The following is a 23,084-nucleotide window of genomic DNA, read 5'->3' as shown; positions in this document are numbered from 1 at the left end:
TCATCCACAACTTAAATCGCATCTCCTACATTGATGAAACACTTTGTTTTGGGTGCCTTACTTGCCAGGGAATATACGCTGCATTTCGAGAATGAATCACTGAATTGAATCGCAGTTTTTGATGCCTCTAGTGTGCTGCAAAATTTGCTCTTTGACAATCTGTAGAAAATCTAATCTCATGCCTTCGTTGCCACAACCCGTGTAAGAATAAACTTGAGCGTGTTTATGATTTAAATTTATCATCTCCGGCTAAGACGAAATGTACTTTCTGAGACTACATAGCTTCTACGCAGGCAACTGTAATGATGTTCATTACTATTCCCATCTTCTCATTAATTCTCAGTCCTGCTGAACGTCCAAAAACCCTATCACCATCATTATAAATCCATTGCAAGTTTTCCTGGCTGTTCTTATCAGTTTATTGCTTCCCGTCCTTTACTTATTCCCCTTGCAGGTTCGGTAATGATGTTCAGCACATATTCAACCAATCATCTTAATTTCTCTGCAAACTCGTCGCCTATTGGCTTCAACTTATGATGGTTTTTACCATCTTTGACTTCGTGCTACTTAAATATGATGTTGCTTGACTTTATACTTAACCCTGGTCAGATTTTATTTTAATCAATGGATTCCTTGCATTATAATCTCCTAGTGCAATTCTTGTATTGCTGTCCAAATGTTAAACTATGTTGGTCCTTTAGTGCTGAAGATATGAATCGCTGTGAATCACTGATGTTACTGTTCTCATGTATGATCAGAGAGTTTTATTCAGACTGTAGTGTACTGGCAACATTATACAGTCAGTGATTTGGCAAGTTTCCTTATCACTGTCAAAACATTTCAACTCAAATCTGTTTGTACAAAACCCAGCTCTTCCATAACACACATTGTCAAGTTACCATCATAATAGCAAAAGCATTATTTATAAAATAATAAAGAACTTGGACCAAGAGGTGTCGTTAAACATTCCAAAGCGTAGATTATCTCTAAAATGCTTCCCTTCACATTGTATCTCAAATTTCCTGGAAGCTGCTTGGAAGGGCCCAGAAAACACAAAACTAAAAACAATTAATGGAACTTATAAAAAATCATAAGGTTTTTGGAAGCCAAAAGTTAAAACATTGTGTTTCAATGAGTTCCATTACACCATAGATTCTCTCACTTATTGCAGGGGCTGCGAGACACTTCCCACATAGGTTAAAAGACTCCCATGATGAGTAAACCTTTCGTTTACAATGACCATTTGAATTCTACATATCAATGACTTATCCCATTCTGCCTTTGCACCTACATCTATAGTTGCACATAACAAAGACCAAAATAAGACAGCATAGGGGATGGCCAATAGTCATTACCTCCGAATATAAATCAGAAATAGTAGAAAGCAGACTGGTAATGACAACTTCAACACTACTCTCAGACTACTTTGGTATCTGCAATAATTAGAGAGTAATGGCTCAAACTATTCTCAGGTAAAGCTGTAAATAAGTCTCAAATTAATAAAGCCATGAGTTACTTCATTCAAGTATTGTTCTCTACCTCTACATTTTTTCTAATTAATCACTTCCACCTATAATGCATTGTTCCATATATTTGAGTTTCGCAAATATGAAAGCCAATCAAATCTGGATAGAACATTGTCCAGTGGGTTACAAATTTTAAGCATAACACACTCAAATCTCTCTGACTGATTTAGATTTTCACTAGTCAAAGGCATTTTTAAAATCAGCTCATCAATTTCCATTTAGGATAACTACAAATTCAAAGGTAACACGTATGTCTTACTAGAAAAAAACAAAGTAGAAAGGCTAGTAGGACTCTAGATTCTCACCATCTATAATGACTGAGCGCTGCAAATGTGCCCGCTGGCTATATATATCACGGAATGGCAAGTGAGTAAGTTCACTAGGAATGACAGACCTGGCCAGTGCAAGCACTTCATTTCATCAGAATTTAATAAAAGGTAAAGAAATATCGTCAGTTTTGCTGATTTAATATACTTCACTCTCGGGATATATTATGCACAAAGTGACCAAAAAGATGGCAAACAATAAAAGACATGTGAACCTGCATAATCCTTTTCAAAATTTATCTTTCACTTAACACTGAAATGCTGTCAAGTTAGCTGTGTTAATTTATTTTGTGCATAGAAAATCTAAGAAATCTGAAAGAAAATTGTTTCAAAGTATAAATGTTTATCATGTCACATTATGCATACAATATCCAAACAACTAAATTACTGAAAATAACACATATATATAGAGATGCACATTTGTCATAAAATCAATTATAAAATATTAAACTTGAAAACAACTAAAGGGTCTCGGTAAAATAATTTTTAGAACTTCACAAGCTCTAATGTTTATTGGATCACAGTGTTTATTCTATAATGTCCACAATTTTTAATAAAATATTTTAATTAGGTTAATTAATTAAATGGTTCTAAAAAATTAAATAATATCACAAGAACTTGTTTAATTAATAAAGGAGCCTAATTTTTATTAATCATCCATATGTGTTTGCCGTGTCAGCAATCTTTGTAAAACCTTAGGAGTTTTCACCAAAGGGGTATTTATGTGTGGCATGTAGGAAGTTCTTAGTATGTGATTTGGATTATTTCTTTGTAATGTGAATTCCTGTTGGAGTTTTGTATTATTTTCCATTTCGGAAGTGAACGATCTTTCCTATTTGGCTACTTCAGTTTTGGTGGACTTCAACCCTCACCCTATTCCATTCTCTAGATTCCTTGCTCAAATCTGGCAAATCGGAGCACTATCTTTGTTTGCAAATACAATAACTCTTCATCAATAATTGCATATATCCATAATTGGTGTTTATTGTTTGGCAAATTTGTTTGTGCTCTATCACCGAAGATATTCCATTCTCAGCAACAAATATTTGTACTCTGCCTGCACACCCATCTCATTGTACACCCTCTACCCCCTATCGTACACCATATGTGCAAACTCCTACACCATGTGGTCACCTCTCCTACCACCCCACAACATCTACCCTCCGTATACCCATCCTCTCTAGCCAATAGTACGCTAACCCCATCTTCACCGTACGAACCATTGATTCCAATCATCATACCGTAAGGACCATAACCATACATTACTCTTGTCTCCACTATACGACCAGTATATAGTTGGGTTCCTTATCATATGGTAATCTTGTTGCACTATACACACAATCATCCTCCACCCTACATATCATATAGTCCATTCCACATAGCATTACATTGTACAACAAAACCCGCCATTCTTGTCAAGTTGACTGGTCTCACACTTTGGCATCCAACTGGGTGTGCAGGGGTCAAGAACATTACAATGGTATCAAAGCTGGTGATTTTGCCAACCTATTGGGAGAATTGAGAGTTTGGACTTGGATCACCCTGTGGCACCAAACGATGCCATATGGTCTCTATCTCAGATTTATGTTGATTGCAAGACATGTCTATTGGTCAAATACTCCAAGAACACTTTTGCATGCAAACTAGTGGATGGTGACATTCAGGGTGATCGATACAATATTAGTCTATGACATCATCTACTAAAAAGACAAAATCTATTCGATACCCAAGTCCAAGAAGAAGGAAAGGATTCTAGGAAGAAGATACTTGCACAAAGGGCATTGAACCAACGCCCAAGGATCAACCTGATGGATATAAAAGTTCTACCAGCAACCCTCTAAATAAGTAGGCTCTACCGATACTTGTTCAACTTCCTGGTGATATGGACTAGTTGCATGAGCAATGTTTACAGTTGGTTGAACATAGAGTTTACCCTTTAGCTGGGATCGATACATACATGATTGTCACCTCTTTGTACGAGGGTCATTTGCATGGAAATTACAAGTTGTACCTGAGCGATGAGATTCCAAAAGAAATTTATGATGATATGAAGGCTTTGGATCTGATCATCAAGGTATCCCAATGGGATCCTAATGACTCCGAGGATGACCATGTTTATATTAGAGTGGTGCAACAAAAGCTTGATGGATATTTACTTTTTTCGCCTACCTCCAAGTGCGTGTACGTGATCATAATGTGGCATCAAGACTTTAGTACATACGACAATCTGTGCTTGGTTTGGGATCTTGGAGTTGCAGATGATGGATTGCTTGAGGGCCAACAATGTTTGGCCGCCAAGGATTTGTAATGTCCCCAAATTTTAATTGGGTTGATTAATCAAATGGTCCTAAAAAATAATAATATCACAAGGACTTATTAAATTAATTGATTTAATTAATAAAAGGGGCCAATTTCTATTAGTTATCCATAGGTGTTTGCAGTGTTGGCATTCTTTGCAAACCCTTCGGAGTTTTCTCAAAAGGGGTATTTATGTGTACCATATAGGAAGTTGTTAGTATGTGATTTGGATTATTTCTTTATATTGTGAATTCCTCTTGAAATTCATATTGTTGGCCATTTCAGAAGTGAAAGATCTCCCCTATTTGGCTACTTCAATTTCGGTGGGATTCAACCCTCACCCTATTCCGTTCTTTGTATTCCTTGCTCAGATCTGGCAAATCGAAGCACTACCTTTGTTTGCAAATACAGTTACTCTTCATCAATAATTGCATATATCCATAATTGATGTTTATTGTTTGGCAAATTTGTTTGTGCTTTATCATCTTCACTATGGTTGGCATCACAAAGATATTTCACTCTCAGCAATACATATCCATACTTCGCCTGCACACCCATCTCGCCGTACACCCTCTACTTCCTACCGTATGCCATCTATGCAAACTCCTACACCATGTGGTCACCTTCTCTCCTATCACCCCACGACATCTACCCTCTATACACCCATCCTCTCCAGCCAACAACACACTACCCTTGTCTTCACCATACGAACCATTGATTCGAACCATCACCGTACGTTACTCATGTATCCACTATACAAACCATCACCATATGGCCAGTATATAGTCAACTACCTTACCGTTTGGTAACCTTGTCACACCGTACGCACAATCATCCTCCACCCTACATACCATATGGTCCATTCCAAACAGCATTACATTGTATGAGAAAACCTGCCATTCTCTTTCTTATGGCTCAAAGTTGCAATTATCAAGTTGATTGGTCTCACACTTTGGCGTCCAACTTGGTTTGCAAGGGTTGGGAACATTACATACTCTCCTATTGGATGAGATGAAATAGTGAAAATAATTAATAATGCATTCCAAATAGAGTAGTGGAAGTATATCTTATTTGCACATAAAGTTATTACAAAAGTAGGCCAAAAATGGGCAGCCAATGATCAAAGTCTAACTAACTATATCTTACTACTTTCCTTGACAATACCAAATTTATACAAAGGTTCTGACACTTGGCAAGACGAACACAACTACTAACACATTCTTAAAACTATCCAAAGTTGACAAACAATTAATACATAGTCAGATAAGCCATATTATCTAAACATAACAGTCATAAAGAAAAACAAGTAAACATGATGTCGGAGCAACCTTGGGTAGTTGGCAATCTTGCATCACCCAAAAATATTTCCTTTCAATTTATCTGTTTTCTATTCCAATTGGGTAGTTTCCTATGTTCTACGTAGCGATCATTTCAATTTTCTCATTATCTTATGTGATCCTTATGGTGTGTTCTAGACATCATGGATGTCATGATGTCTAGCTTTGCAACTCAATCTGATGTTTCTGGATAAAGATATCTTATGATTGGTCATGTCCTATAGTTCGTTTTATGTTCTAATGGCTAGGTTGGCAAATTTTGGCTTGCGATGGAGATTCACGCTTTGCGAAGCTTAATGGTGAATTGGTCTGTGTTCTTAAACATGTGGCTGACCTCCATGTATGTTCACAAGTCATGGTTTATCTACTTTGGAGTGTTCTTATGGATTGGGTCCGGACATATTTGATGTAAAACGTTTTCTTTATATTGTGGATTGTTGACTAGATAAGTTGATTTGTGGTTGGCGATCTTGTATATATGTAGAGTAGTAGTTCTTGTTCAATGCATCTCAGTAGGAGTCAAGAATAGAAGAGTAGCCAAGAAGATCAAATAGTGAAGATTAGGAATATGACTTATGTCCTCAATAATGAGACATGTTTGATTGAAATCTATAATCTGCTCTTGTAGGTTGATTTGATGATAATTGAAAGCTATCGTTCTTCATTTGTTGTAGTTCTTTATTGAGTTGTTTTGTCATTTATGTTCTGTAATCTCTAAGCTACAAAGTTAGACATCTCTATAGGGGATTTCTCTTCCCTTTATTAGGTCAAATGGTATCAGAGCTAGTTGCGGACTTGCATTGGAGATCCGAGTTCCTAATCTTGCAAAGTTGTAAATTTGTTGTGTGGGGTGGCAGAACCAAGGATCTGACCTAAATTAAAAAGATGTTGGTGCAAGGGGTTGAGATTAAGATTTGTTGTTGGTCGTATAGGACAAATAGATAAACAGAGTTCAGCAAATAGGAATTGATCAAATCGAGTTCCCGAGATTATGAATCCTGAGATCCGAGTACTAGGGAGGTAGAAAAGAAGCTCTGACTTGCAATTGCAAAGGATTGCACAAGGGAACCAAGGAAAAGTCAATGAATCAGTTGAAAGACAAGTAGGTGATTTCTAGCAAACACTTGATTAATGAACTAGAAGATTACTTTGAGCTTGAAGATGTTAAGGATCCACAGAGAGTTGGGTTAGCACAGACTAGGTTGAAGGGTCATGTTGCTTTATTGTGGAAAAAGTTACAAAAGGTCAGAGGAGATAATGATGAACCTACTAGGTGGAAAGTTATGGTTTCTAGACTAAAGGCCAAGTTCATACTAGAAAATTATGAATTGGAATTGTTAAAGAGGTTGCAAAATCTTAAACAAAAAGATTTGACAATTAAAGAGTATATATCGAAGAATTCTACAAGATGACAATCGGTTATGAACACCAAGAATCATCTAAGGAGAAAGTGGCTAGGTTTGTTAATGGTTTAAGACTTAACATTCACGACGAGTTGAGTGTGTTAAGGATAGTTCAATTGAGGATGCTTATCAGTAGTATTATAAAGGAAGAAGAAAAGTTGAAAAGGAGACAATGCAACAATGTAACCCTAGGGCAAGGGATAAATCAATTGCTAATAAGGGAAAAGACAAACTTAGATGAACCTGATCAAAAGATTCTCAAAAGAGGCAGTAAGAACAGAGAGTTCAAATGTACTTGTTTCAAATGAGGGAATGTTGGTTGTAGGGCTTACTATGTTCAGAGGGTTCTAACAAAGGTAAGAATAAAAAGGAGCCAAAGATTGCGTAGAGAAGGCAACTATTTCGAACTATCTGCAAAGCACAAGGCAAATGTTGTAAGGTGATTATGGATGGTGGCAATATTGATAATTTGGTACAGAAACTTAGACTGGTGAGACTCAAACATCCTTGTCCTTATGGGATAAGTTGGTTTCAAGATAATTACATAGTGGAAGTGAGAGAGCAATGTTGGGTTAAGTTTTACATTGGACCATACTAGGATGAAGTATCATGTGGTGTGGTTAACATGAGTACTTGCCATGTCTTGTAAGGAAGACCTTGGCAATATGATGTTGGAGTTGTTCATGATTGTTGAAGGAATGTTGTTTCTATTATGAAGAATGGCATAAAGTTCACATTAATTCCTTTGAAGGAGGAAGGAAGTAGCACTAGGAACTTGAGTGTAATGGAGACTTATGCCTTGGAGGAACAGACTATGTTAGATCAGAAGGTGATGGATTTCCAACAAATAACTGAGAAGGATTTTGAGGTGGTATAATAGATGAGGGAATTGATAGATGGAGTTAAACCGGTAGAGTTGAAGGTTAAGGACAATTGGAGGATGTTGCACCAACAAGTTATCGAAGTGGTATCACGTGAGCGGCAAGATCTCGTGAACAGATTAGAGGCAAAGAAGTTATTGAGTGCTAAAAAATGTGGAGTCAAGCAACAAAAAAGGAAGCAAACGTTGACTATTGACAATAGAAGTAACAAAGGCAAAAGCAATTGTTGTCCAATGGAGAATCAAAGGAGAGATTGTGGAAGCAGTAGCAGAATTTGTGCATGGTGATGGGAGGTATATTGTTGAGCTGGTGTAATTAAATAATCAACCAAGCCATTACCAAAGGATGTACCTTGCAGATGAAGAGGACAAGTGGATCAAGAATGAGCATGGGATTTATGTCTTGAATCCTATTAGATGTTCATAAGTTCCTCTTATAGAACATCTTATTCACCTGGGGTGTCTAATGTAAGAGCATCCTTGGGTAATTGGGAATCTTGCATCGCACAAAAATATTTCCTTTCAGTTTATTTGTATTCTATTCCTATTGGGCAGTTCCCTACGTTCTATGTATTGATCCTTCCAATTGGCTGGTTATCTTATGTGATCCTTGTGACATGTTCTAGACATCATGGTGATCCTATGTCTAGCTTCATAGCTCGATCTGATGTTTCTGGATAAAGATATCTTATGAATTTGTTTATTCCTATATTTTATTTCCTATTCTAAAAACCAAGACGCTGAGTTTCGGCTTGCAATGGAGATTTACAATTTGTGAAGCCTAATGGCACATTAATCTATGTTCTTAAACACGTGGCCCACCTCCATGTATGTTTGCACATCATGGTGATGTATGTTCGCACATTAATCTATGATCTTATGGATTTTGGTCCTGACCTATTTGATGTAATATGTTTTCTTTATCTTCAAGATTGTTGATCTGATAAGCCAACTTGTGGCTAGCGATCTTGTATATATGTAGAGTAGCAGTTCTTGTTGAAGTTATCTCAGTAGGAGTTGGGAATAAGAAACTAGCCAACAAGATCTAATAGTGAAGATTGGGAATAAGGCTTATGTCCTTAGTAATGAGGGATGCCTGATTGAAAATCTTTAATCTGCTCTTGCAGGAACTTGATGATAGTTGAAAGCTCTCCATTTGTTGGTGTTCTTGTGTTGTTTTGTCATTACTGTCGTGTAATCTCTAAGCTGCAATTTTAGACATCTCTATAGGGGAGTTCTCTTCCCTTGACTACATCAAAACAACAAGCAAACATCAAGGAAGGATTTACAAACTAATGACAATATTGTAGATAAAGACTTGAGGGCAAAGTTGGAAGCATAATTCGCAACCTCGTACATGAAGATAAATAGGCAAATCAAATGAATTTGGTGTGAATTCAAGGTTAGCACCCAAATTGCAGTCAAGGAGAAACATCCCTTTCACATTCCCCATTGCAATATGAGAGAAGGTCAAGGAGTGGAGCCCCCACCACAAAGCCAAAGCGATCACCTCCAAAATCACACAAGGCATATTGGCACATGTCATTTTCATGATGTTGAAGAAAACAAATATTAATGCTCATAAAGACAAAAAAAAAGAGTTTTTTTGGAATGTTTAACCAACATATGCCACTATATAAAAAATGCTTATAACCAAACAAGGGACATCATTAGATTGCACATTGATAATTAATAGTACTACACCCAATACATCAATGAGACCAAATAGTACTACGAGCACTTCAAAAGCATTTTGATCATGAAAATGGTGTTTAGTACCCCATAGTCCAAGGATGCACTTTCATCCAATTCACCAATTTGTATGAGTGATTCCCTATTTTTACTTAAGGCAAAATTGGAGGAAAAACCATCTACAATGTCCTTAATCAAAGTCTAAGAATAATTGTGATTTTTTTCTAAGGAGGAACAACATTTCAATGGGTTTTTTAGCAGATGATGGAGATACAAACCATACGAAAGAGAAATTCAGTTCAAGTGATACAATAATTAATGTTTGTGAAGTCCATGCAAAGGAAAACCTTTTATGAGAGTGCAGCATACAATAGAGCAAATCTGAGCAAAGACCGTACAATATAACATGACAAAATTCACACTTGAAGTCATACAACAAGCATTTATTAAAGGCAATATGGCAAAGGATGAAATTGAGTCATAGAGCATAGAAGCGAGTAGGGGTCATAAGGTGTTTGAAGCTCCAAATAGTAACAAATTTAAGGTGTACAAATGTTGACATTGAAGACTAGGTGATCAAGTCATATAGAGGAGACACAATTGGGTCATATGCTGGAATTAAAGAAAGATCATGCAATGGAAAATATAATCAACAAAATATGTACTTAAAAACAAACTATGATCTTACATCTGGCAAAAGTACAAAATATGCAAGCAGAGGGAATAGTACAAGAGGGAGTGGTACAACATATTTAATGAAGATTGTACAAACTTGAGGTAATGCAGGTGTATGACAATGTTGGAAGGGAGACATGCATTGGTAAGTGAGGACCACACAATAGTGCTCAAAAATGAGACAATGTGGTTGTGTTGGAAGGAAAAAATAAAGTTGAATGAGAATGCAAACAATACAATAGCAATCGAAGGAGCATATCATATGGATGTATACTGCAGTTGACAATGTCAAATACTGTGAATCTTTTACTATGTCACATAAACTATCTATTTTTCGAGTTCATATTATCATTGCATGATCTTTGTTCATATGCATTGATCTTTATGCCTCAAATAAGAATACAATTTGACATGAGTATTTCATAATCCCCTACTCACGAATGAAGTGGGTGACAAAAAGAATGTGTTTGATCCTTTGAACATGATTATACTTACCAAATTCCTTTATCATTCACTTCTATCATGCATTCTATTCCATAATCCAAATCTAACAAAATCAAGGAAGTTGCTTCAACACTAACTAGTTGATTCTTCAAATTGATTATATACTTCCAACCCTTGTTATCAGTGGAGATTGTATTGTTTTTGTAGTTCTGGTCAGATTTGGCGACCATCACCCAACCCTGACCAAAAAATGCACTGTATACTTTCTTTAGTAATGATATAACCGCAAAATTCAACAAGAATGCTTGGGTTCCATAATTACCTTTCGGCCACCTTAAAACTCCAAGTACCCTAATGGCTTGTACATGATCTTCCTCTTTCAATGAAGATATGTATCATCAATACAGTCCCATGACTACAAGCAGCAACTCTATGTTCATTTCTATAGTTTGCAAATAACCTCTCATCATCTCAATATTTCTTGCCCTACAAACATGAGTGATTAATAATAACTAACAAACTCAATTGATCATGAAGATATATATAGAGATCAATGCTAAAAGCAAACACTATTCACAATGCTATAAAAAAATCATAACCAATATTCAAAATATAATCATAGAATACTTATCACTTTGTAGTCTGGATTCACAAGAACTTGGCTCTACAAGAAAACATTGTCAAGAGATCATTATCACATACATCTGCCTCTCAGGAAATTATTGAATCCTCCTAGCGACTATATGCAAGAATATTTCTAGAACCATCTATTTGGTAACCTTTTTCGAATGACTCTAGGCAACCTTTGAATGTGTGTGACATCTCCCCAACTCTATGGGTGTGTTGTCTAGTTTTCTTAGAGCTCTCAACAACTCAAGCAAGAGGCAGACTTCATTACAGTAGTAGATAATCTTCCAAAACATGGCAATATGGTAGACTCAACACTATCAATATCTGCTACCAATTGGACGATGAAAGAAATCCATATGGCAATCTAATCAAATTGCTTTCGTACAAGGTTAACTTAATCTCAATTAATTAACACCCCCTCAAACGTAGATTAAATTCGAAAAATAGCTAGACATAGCCAAGATAAGCCATGAGATCTCAAAAAAATTGTTGACACAAAAATATTAGAGTTAACCCAGAACTTATGGGTTGCTTCAATATGCACTGACAAATACTCAAAATATATAAACTTTACAAATTGGACATGAATCACTTGCACAATACTAACTTCGAAAGATATGTGATATATGTTCTAAACAATATCAGACAATCTGAAATAATCAAATATTGTCCACAAATATATTTGAATGCAAAAACAAAAGTGATCACCTAAAGAATATCACACAGAAAATACCAAAATCATCTCTCTATTATCGATACTTGTCTTCTTTGCCAAAACAGTATAACATTTGTACTCAAGTGCGGCAGATTGAAGGGCCTTTGATCAACAAGAAACTTAGTTGGTGATCATTGGAATGGAGCACTATCCAGCATACCCATACCCATGTTTATTCCGCTAGTGTCTCCCTAGCAAATTGACAGAATTAAACAAATTGCCTGCCAAATGGTCACTAGCAAAAGAGATCATCAAATGAATTGTGACCAAAGAAATCCTCAATAAGACTACGTCCTCTTTCGCCAAAGATGCCAAATCCTTCAAATGGGTTTGGAAACCCTTCGCCAAAGAAGCCCTTGTTTCTATTACAATGACCATCACCTTTGTTACCTGAACCCATTCTGCTTAACATTTATGTGCTTTACACGATAAGAACATGATAACATTTTCTTTTCAATGACATCGTCATACAACCTTAGAATACAATCAATGCTTATTAAATGATAAAATTGTCACCCGTATCACACAACACCAATAATCCAAAGAATTAAAAAACATATGATCAGAAAAACAAAACATCGTGTAGACAAAAAATGAAGTGATGCCATATTGAAACTAACATCTTCAATAGCCAAATGGAATCATTGACACATGTAATAAATACACTTGCATATTGTCCAACTACCAAACAGTGAACCTGAACCATTAGTAGTCTGTTGAATGTGATGAATATCACTGCGGATGTATACGCACAATGTAAGAAAAGTTCATATGCTACAATGAATCGATAGATATTCTTAATGATACACAACAATATTAATGAAATGATGCTTCACACTGCAATCCACAATATAAATTGATGCCTTCACATATGCCATAATATAAACAAAATTATCACCCAAGAATTAGAAGCAACATGAGTAGGAGTCCAAATCAATAAATTGAGCACATCCATCACATGAATACACAACATGACGTTTCTCTACAGAATAGTTAAAGACAACAAGAAGCACACAATGAATTCTAAGAAGTATTAAATGTAGACAAGCATTATTGAACTTAAGTCTCTATCACGGCTATACTATACAACAATTATATATAGTTTACAAAGATACTCAAAGCATTTTGCAATAGAAAAACTAAAACAATAAAAAACTCCATTATATGTAGTTATCTAACCTGCTCTGATACCATGTTGATGTTTTGCCTAAAAATAAAGATAAGACACAAGAACTTATATTGGAAAAACCCTTCAACTTGAAGGGAAAAACCCAACCACACTAGAAAAATATCTTTTATTGATAATAAATGTTCAAGTACAATGCTTTCCACTTGATACAATATATAAACACACAAAACAATCACATATATATAGAATTGAGACCTTCATATCACAGCTGAAGGTCTCTTCAATTTCCAGAAGAAAGACTCTTTATAATTCCAAATGCATGATTATTCGTATGACACTAGTCTCTTTATATAATATTCTCAAATATTATCATAAATATCTTCTCCAACTATTGACACAATAGAAAAATCATAGAGAAAGATCTCTATCGTAGTTACAATCTTCAACATCTTCTACATCCGGTTGGGAGCATCTACCATTTGTGTACATTCTACATTGTAGGGGGGCACATGATCTCTCCTCTCTTGGGGGGGGGTTAACTTTTTCCTCGCCTGGTGTTTTGTTCTTTGCATTCTTCATTGAGACTATTTTGTATTTTTATGTCTCTTTTAGGGAGGAGATTTTTTCCACTCGGTTTTCTCCTTCCCTTTGTGATAAAATGCATTGTACTTGTACATGGGTGCCTCTAACATGGCCTAATAGTCAAGACCTGTGTTGCATTGTGTGCATACATTCTCCCTAAGTTGCACTTAAGAGGGGGTGTTCGTGTGTTTTGTACCTAAAAAGTAATTCTCCTATGAAATAGACATACATATTAATATAGGAGCTTTTAGGAACATCTCCACTTTAGGTGGTGTAAGCATGTTATCACATTCCACTTTATGTGGTGTCTCCACCTTTACTGCACTTATCACTTGTAATGTCCCCTTTTCTAGCTATTAACCTCGGATGCATCATTAGCCTTTTGCATCATTATCTCATGGGTTAACCTCGTCTTGCCAGGAATAAATGAGTTTCGACATAGGTATCTTCACTTTTAGGCAAATCGGAGTTGAAATAGCAAGAGTTTCTGATACTTACTATTTATAGTAAGTCATTTGGGGTTTGTAATTTTTGGTTTGCAATATTAGACTTTGAGCTTCTTGCAGAGAGCTTTCCGAAAAGGTATTATACATGGCTTTCTGAGTTCAACGCCATATTTATTTTAATGTCTGAAATTATTATTTTTAATTTACTTTAAAATTAATAAGTCACTTTAGCTTATAAAGTTATATTATTCTCTTAAGTGGGAAAAAGACAAAAGGAAAAAGAGAATTAAAATGAAGAGTCGGGCAAGGGAATACGAAGAGTCATGTTGTTGTGCTTAAAAGGGGAGAAGGAGCTCATTTTCAACATGCTTGGATATTGATTTGGTTTGAGATTTCTCTTGGAGAAATTAAGCTTCAACTTCTATTCAAGATTTGAGGACGAAAACCCTTAGGTTCTTCTTGGGTGGATTGGACGTAGCTACCCCATTCATCATCTATGGTGAATTCGTGACGGAGTTCACAGTCGCATTTCAGGTTCATTTATGGTTATCCAATTTGACTGTTGTCATTGTTTTTACAATTGGATTGTTATTGTATTGATGAATACTATAATACAATAACATTTTGAGTAATTTCTATAAGCATTTACTAGTTGATATTGCTGATCCTCATTGCATAATTTATCTATTTATATTCTGAATATTACTGTGGTAGAAATTAGGGAGAATATCTAACTGGGATATTATATCACTTTTGCACCTTTAGTGGTTGTATTGCACAAATATTGATGCAGGAGCATCCTAGGGAAGTTAGTAATCTTGTATGCAGGGGCTTCCAACTCAGATTTGGAGAGTTATGGTTTGCGCAATTCGCGGTGTGGTCGAGACATTTTGGGAAACCTTGTCCTAAGTGCGAATAGAGTTTGGAGTTACCATCTTGGAGTTAGAGTTGTTTTGGTGGATGCTGGTAACGTGTTCCTAATTTACAGGCAGACTTTGGAGATTGTATTCGCAAGCTTTGATCCAAGGGAGGTGGCATGTGCATTCCTAGATTTCAATCATTGGATAGCACGTGGATCTATCTCTAAATGTGCATACTCTTATGTGGTCTTTTGAGTTAGTTATGCATTGTAAACTTGGGGCTTGTCCTAAGTATTAAATTACTTCATGTATTTAATGTCTGTTGCAAGCCAACTTGTGGCTTGAGGATGTATTTGTTAAATTTAAGGATCTCTAATAGATAAAACTATTATATCAAAATTGAACAAAAATAAATATCCTTACTTGTTATCTCAGATTGTAGAAACAGAGATGCAGATCTTTGCCTTTGAATGGCAGTCGATGTATAGTGATCTTCAATTTATTGCACCAATGGAGGATCAACGAAACTAAATGTATTTAACCTATAGTGAAAAGTAGATTGTTGGGACTTGTATGCCGTAGATAGATATTTATCCTAATGACTTGCTTGACAGATATATAACAATGTGGAGAGTCATGTCTCCATAGACTCATGACTCTATGTGGTCAAAGGCCACGTAGGGTCATGCCTCTACGGAAGCATGATTAATCATTAGTTTGCTTCTTAAATGAGTCGACTTTCATATTAGACCTTTTGTAATCAGCGGCAAACTAATTGAATATAAAGTCCCCTGATAATGATAACAGTCTTCTCATGATATCAACCCGATAACTATAAAGTCCCCCGATAATAATAATAGTCTTCTCATGAACAATTTAATGTATCTATAAATATAAATATATACATATGTCTATATGTATAGGTATATATATATATAAATATGTATTTCATCTAAAAAAACAGAGTTCACATAAAACATGAACTCAAGTATTTAACATTATTTCAACTGATGCTATACATCAACACTCCCTCTTAGCAAGGGAGAAGTAATACACTATTTAATAGATAACAGAATAGAATATCTAAACAAATCATCTGACTTTAACACTCTGAAATAGTGACTTGTCAAATAATTAAAATCACCACGATATGAACACTATCATAACATATATTATGATCTATAACTGTCTGAAACAATATCTAGAGTAATCATAAGGCATTCATTATCAATGACTTCCAATGGTTCCGGAACAAAACATCATGATAACAAGCCTATCATTGCAAGATCGTCACCTTACAAAAGATTACCTTCTGAATATATATGTCCATGAAAGATCATCACCTTTCATTACATATCTAATGCAATTAAACAACTATAGAAGCATAAACACGTATAAATTGATTTTTAAATTCAATATTCAATATTACAATTTAATCATACCAAGTTTTCCTCTAAAGTATTCCAACTTCACTTTAGCAAGGGGCTTGGTAAAAACATCTATTGTTTGCTCATTAGTATTGATGTACTCTAGTTTAATGACACCTCGATCTACCATATCTCTAATGCAGTGATAATGAATCTCAATATGCTTAGACCGATTGTGAAAAATTGGATTAGCTGAAAGTTTGATACAACTCTGATTGTTGCAATGAATTATAGTGGCTTTTAAACAAATCAACTAGTAACTTCCGTAACCATATAGCTTCTCTGACTCCCAAGGAAGAGGCTATATATTCTGCTTCAGTAGAGCTTAATGAGATCGAGGATTGTTTTCTGCTAAACCAAGAAATCATCCCAGTTCCAAGACTGAAGCAACATCCAAAAGTACTTGTACACTCAGTAGTATTGCCTACCCAACCAGAATCTGAATATCCATGAAGATTTATTTCTACTTGATCATATCTGTTTCTTATGCCAATAGTGCATTTTAGATATCTTAAGATATATTTAGCTGCCATTAGATGTATCTTCTTTGGTGCACACATACACTAGCTTAAGGTGTTAGTAGCATAACATATATCAGGACGAGTATTCACCAAATACACTAAGGATCTGATAATCTACATATAGTGAGTAGGATCCGTGTATTCGGATTTAATCATATCATCCTTCAGCTTGTGCAGGTTGACTTTCATAGGAGTAGTAGCTGGTTTACAACCCATCATTCCAAATTTTGTCAAAATATCAATATTATATTTTCTCTTATTTAGAAAAATGTAGTTTCCATTTTGCTAGACTTCTAGTCCTAGGAAGTAGTAAAGAAGACCCAGATCTTTCATATCAAATTCAGTTGTTAGTTCTTGTTTGCACTTCTTTATGAGATGTTCTTCATTTTTTATCAACAAATAATCAACATATAATACTAGAATAATCATGTCATCACCATCTATCTTGAAGTACAAGTTAGGATCAACTTCATTTTTAGAATACCCTTTGTTAGATAGTTGTCTATTCTTTCATACCATGCTCTAAGAGCCTGTTTAAGACCATATAGTGCTTTCTTTAACTTACACACATGAGATTTTCTGTCATGAGTGAAGAACCCTTCTGGTTGCTCAATATAAACTTCTTCAATCTCACCGTTTAAGAATGTTGTTTTAACATCCATTTGATGAAATTTCCATCCATTGGATGTTGTGATTGCCAAGATAGTCCTAACGATGTGTATCTAGCAAATGGGGCAAATGTTTCTTCATAATCAGTACCTTCTTTCTATGAGAAATCGCGAGCTACAAATTTGGCTTTGTATTTTTCAATGCTGTCATCAGGTGCATGCTTGATTTTGAAAAATCACTTAGAAGAAACAACTGATTTTTTTTAGGTCTGGGTACAACATCCCTTACATCATTTTTTAGCATAGAATTATATTCTTCAATCATTGCTTCTTTCCAAGGTTTGTTTGATAAGGCTTCTTCAACATTTAAAGGTTTTGTTTTGATAAGTTCGGTTAATAATGCCATATAACATGACTGGTTTCTTGTTCTTTTACTTTCTCAAATTACTTCATTGGGTTCAACGTGATTCTCTTCTATCATTTTCCTAACCCAAAGTGGCCTCTTTTTATTGTTAATATTTTCAGTATCCTCACAATTTGAAATAGTAGGTGAAGGAGATTCATAATCATTCTCCCTCTCATTTTCTGTTGGGTGGTTTTCATCTATTTCAGTGATAGGTTGTGTATGTGATTTATCACTATTCTTAGAAAGATTAAAGGCAATATCTTCTTCAAATTTAACATCTCTACTGATCTCAATTGTCCTTTCACTTGGAACATAGGTCTTGTAGCCTTTGGTTGTTTCACTGTATCCAATGAGTATTCCCTTCTTTCCAGATGGTTCTAGTTTTGTTCTTGTCTCTTTAGGAATATGAATATAAACTGGACACCCAAAAATTCTTAGGTGACTTAGATCTGGTTTGATACCCATAAATATTTCTTCATGAGTGGTGTTTTCTAATACTGAGTCTAGACATCTATTTTGAATGTAAATTTCAGTGTTAGATGCTTCGGCCCAAAAAGAAGTATGAAGATTTTGGTCATGCATCATTGCTCTGGCTGATTCAACAATGGATCTATTTATGCTCTGCAACTCCATTCTATTGTGGATTATATGGTACAGAAAACTTCCTCTTAATCCCAACAGTAATGCAAAAATCTTTGAAAATTTCAAAGATTATTCACCTCAATTGTCTGACCTTAGTATTTTTATCTTCTGTCCTGACTGTTTTTTAACTAAAGCTTTGAATTTCTTGAATTTTGATAATACTTCAATAGATTTCTTTTGTTTTAGGAAGTAGATCCAAGTTCTTCTAGAATAGTCAACATAATAGAGGCACCCATTTAGAGAAGGTACAGACATAGGACCACATAGGTCAGTGTGAATAAGTTCAAATATAGATTTTGATTTGTGAACACTTTTAGGAAAGGATAGCTTAGTGTTTTTGCCTAGGGCACATCCTTTGCAAATGCCTAAGTGATCAGTTTTGAGACTAGGCAATTCTTTTACAATTTTCCCTATTGATGACAATGCACAAAAGTGAAGGTGGCCTAGTCTCCTATGCCAAATTTCAATATAATTTGAAGTTCCATGACTTAGGGCTAAATTTTGTTGATTACAAAGTTTATATAGACTTTTGTCTCTAAATCCAATAGATATAGTTTTCTTGATATTAGAGTTCTTTGGCCAAGATAGAACTCTATCCTCTTTAAAGATGACTCTGAATCCTTGATCACCAAGACCAAATATACAAACCAAATTTCTTTTTATACCAAGTACGTCTAAAACATTTTTAAGTTAGAAAGTAATATCTGAATTTAGATGAATTGAGCAAGACCCAATACCTTTGATCGGATGTGTAGAATTATCTCCAATTGTTACTTCTTCTAAGGAGTATTCTAAGCTTTCAAATTTGTCTCCAAAACCTATTATATGCCGAGATGCTCAACTATCTATAATCCAAATATTTTTGTTTGAGTTTAATTCACTTGAAAGAGCTAAATAAAATACAAAGTTTTCTTTCCTTCTTTCTCTTTTTTGACTTCTATTAGGGCTACTTGAATTCTTTTCTGTTCAAGGCAAAAGTTGTGAGAGTGACCAATTTTGTCACATTTGAAGCATTTTACTTTAAACCAATCTTGTTTCTTATATGGTTTGTCAAATTTCTTCTTATTACATTTGAATTTTCTTTTCTTGTTTGAATTTGCATGAAGAGCTTGAATGTCTTGTTGTCAGTAGATTCTATATAGTAGTCGACGGGTAGAATTGTATCCAAAAGCGTGAGTGATGGTTGAGTCACCCCTTCGGAAAGGTATGTGTACACCATCTAGAATGGACTTTGGATCATCATAATCAGAATTGTAATCATCATTGTAATCAATCATATCGAATATTGTAGTATCTTCTGTATACATGAGAATAATAAAGGGAATACTTCTGTGTTACATGTTCTTGTCTATTGTCTGAATGCATTAATAAACAGCTTACCCTATAAGGTAAACATTTGGCGCCGTTGCCTATAAGGACCAAGTGCTATGAACGTCGAACACATTGAATAAAGATAGAAATTAGAATCCAGAAGATGACGACATAAGGGTGGCACGGGAAGTATTAAACCGCACACAGCAAAGCGACCAGAAGCACAAACTCCAACAACTCGCCGAAGGGTACGGCAGTGGTGGCACAGGAGGTGACCACGGTACCATAGGAGGATTGACGAATGGAGTGCAATCGCCAAGTCGATCAAGGGAAAGGTTGATAGAAGAAGCCCGATAAAGGCGAAAGGTGATCAAAGGAACAAAGGAAGAATTGGCAAACTAGTATACACCCAGGGGGAATTTGAACGGAAGGGAAAGGACCAACACAACTCGAAGTATCAAAGGAACTCAAGCGTGGGGTGAACTCTTTGTCCCAAATACACCTAACAAACAAATACAGTTTGGTCAAAACAACCAAGTCCTTGAAGAAGTTGTCACACTACTTAAGAACGTAGGTGTCTATAACGCAAGTGTTCAGAGCGGTACGAAAGTACAAAACAATGCGGGTACAAGCGCACAACAAAAGAAAGAAATGGTACCAATGGCCCGTCCAAAGGAAAAGTTACCAAAGTTTGATGAGGATGGCACGGCTGACCCAATCAGACATTGCAAAACTTGCAAGACGCTTTGGACAGCGAATGGAGAAAACGACCAGGACGAATGGGCAAGGCTATTTCCAACCACCTTACGAGGTGTAGCAATCGATTGGTTTTCTGACATCGATCCGACAAAGCTAATAACATGGGGAAACATAAAGAAGGAATTTATTACAGAGTTTCAACTGCTACAAGATGATAATGATATAGTAGCAGAAATTTAGACCACCAAACAAGGAAAAAATGAAACAGTCTATGTATATGCTAGAAAGCTAAAAGAATTAGTAAATAAAATGGAAAGCAAGCCAGTAGACGGACTGAAAAAGAGATGGTTCATAGGACTACGCCCAAAGTTAAAAAGAAAAATGAAGATTGTACCGCCATTTTCGTACACTGAAGCATACAATCGAGCGATGGACTTAGAGAGTGAACAAAAAACAAAAAAGAAGAAGAAAAGCAAATCATCCGACTCGGATGAATCCTCTTTTGAAGATAGCAATGGTGATGAAAAGGGCAGTAAGAAGGTCTGAGCCCTCCAGAAGGATATGATCAAGATGATGAAGGAATTTAAGAATATGCAGAAAGGGAATAGCCAGACCAAAGAAAATGAGCTATGGTGCACAGAATGCAAGACAGAAAGTCACACTAAGGGATCTTGTCTGAAGAATCAGTTCTGTGATATCTGCCAAATCAGGGGGCATTCCACAAAGGAATGCCCCGTTCAATATGAAAACAAGAGGGCATCAACAATTGCTGCTGACACAGGAAGCATCCACGTCAGAAGGGAACAGAAACATAAATAATGATGGTGCCACCTCGGGTGGGTATAGAAACAACAGAAAGGGACAAAACAACAACAACAATAATAACAATAATAATGGGGGCCATAGTCGAATTCAATATGATGCAAACAATCGACCGATGGTTTCATGTCGGGCATGCAACTTGTGGGGCCACTTTGCACAAAACTGTACAACGACGAACACACCGAAGTTGTTATGCAAATGGTGTGGTCCTAGAGACCATGAAGATGCCAAGTGCCCAAAATCATAAGTGAATTTGATCAGTACCGAATCAGGAACGGATGAAGAGGAAGTCCTAGCAATTACACGTAAACAGGCAAAGTTGTACCCAGACCCGATAGAAGAAAAGAAGAGACTGGAAGAAGCACGGGTGGAAATTGGGAAAGGGATGCAGACAGAGAAATCACAAACGGAGAAGGGCGACACTGCGGGTACCTCGATGAAGAACTACGCAAAACATAACATCATAAGGCGGATATACAAACTGAAGTGCTAGTAAAATTAAATGATCTGATTCTCACAATGCCCCAACTACGAACGACACTCACAAACATGGCTCTGGTTGCTAAACTACCAAAAGAACCAAGAAAGGAGAAGGAAAGCGGAACAAGCGTAGCAGACCCAATATTGCTAGCCCTCACATCAAGAAGGCATCTGGCGGTCGTAGAAATGGGTATTTTGGAAACGATCCTCTCAAACACAATTGTGGACGAAGGTTCAAGAGTAAATGTCCTACCAGAAGATACCTGGAAGAAGTTGGGACAGTCGACGTTGTGGTCACCCACATTCCAATTGCTAACTGCAGACCAACATGGCATTAAGCCTCTTGGGATCTTGATGGCACAACCATTGACTATTGGAACACAGTCGTTCCTGCTCGACTTTGTAGTCATACCGCTAAAAAAAAGGGGATATGATGCCATTCTGGGACGAGGATGGCTCGTAAAAGAAAAGGTTAAACACGAATGGAAGAAGAATACACTATCAATGGAGAGCAAAGGATGAAGATTCATTATTGATTTACACACACAAATGGTGGGAGAAGAAGCTGGATCGTCTCATTCAGAAGGAGAGGACAAAGGGAAGAAGCAAATGGAACTGGATGAGGAAGGAGTCCTACTTTTGAAAGGTGGATTGAAGGACGACGATCTGGAATTGGTGAACAATCTATTTCACTGGCAGATGGAGGATTATGAACTCTTCCAAAGCTGCAACATACTAACAATAGAGGAAGAACGCAACGGAGACAAATTTTCAAAAGAATTTAGGGAAATAAAAGAAGAGAACACACAGCTGGATGAAAAACCTGCACATGTATTTAATAAGGAAAAGCCAATAAAATATGAAGAGGCCACAGTACAAACCATGAATCTGGGAGATAATACCGAACCAAAGAACATACTGGTGGGAGATAACTGGAATCCAATATTAAAAACAGCTGCATTTAAAATAGTACGGCCTTTTAGGAGAGCAAAGCAAGTATACCGTATGGACAAGCGTCAAAAAGAATTTTGTCCGTACGAGCACGTGTGGAGGAGAGTAAAAGGGAGTATGGTCGCCATAAAATAGGGCAGTACGGCCTATCAAGAGCGTAAGCAAGAAAGGAAGGCAGTAAAGAAAAACAAAACATTGTACAACCTAGGAAGGACACCGTACGGCCAGGCAAAAGACGGCCAAAAATCGCAGGTGATCCACCATACAACCAGAC

At 36.1% G+C, this 23,084-nt stretch overlaps 1 protein-coding gene across 3 annotated transcripts in view; it reads right to left on the bottom strand.

The window, feature by feature from the left end:
* Positions 1 to 23,084, bottom strand: part of ARP8 (actin-related protein 8) — a 251,172-nt gene that overhangs the window by 211,231 nt on the left and 16,857 nt on the right. For all 3 annotated transcript variants that reach the window (XM_089790365.1, XM_089790359.1, XM_089790357.1), the window contains exon 2: positions 1,832 to 1,920. In XM_089790365.1, coding sequence (XP_089646491.1) covers positions 1,832 to 1,920 — 89 coding nt within the window. The remainder of the gene's footprint in view (positions 1 to 1,831; positions 1,921 to 23,084) is intronic.

Source organism: Cupressus sempervirens, chromosome 1 (assembly GCF_028749045.1).
Source record: "Cupressus sempervirens isolate cs-2001-9-10 chromosome 1, ASM2874904v1, whole genome shotgun sequence".
Lineage (NCBI taxonomy): Eukaryota > Viridiplantae > Streptophyta > Pinopsida > Cupressales > Cupressaceae > Cupressus > Cupressus sempervirens.
The sequence above is the reverse complement of the archived record's forward strand: the minus strand, read 5'-3'. Positions and strand labels throughout refer to the sequence as shown.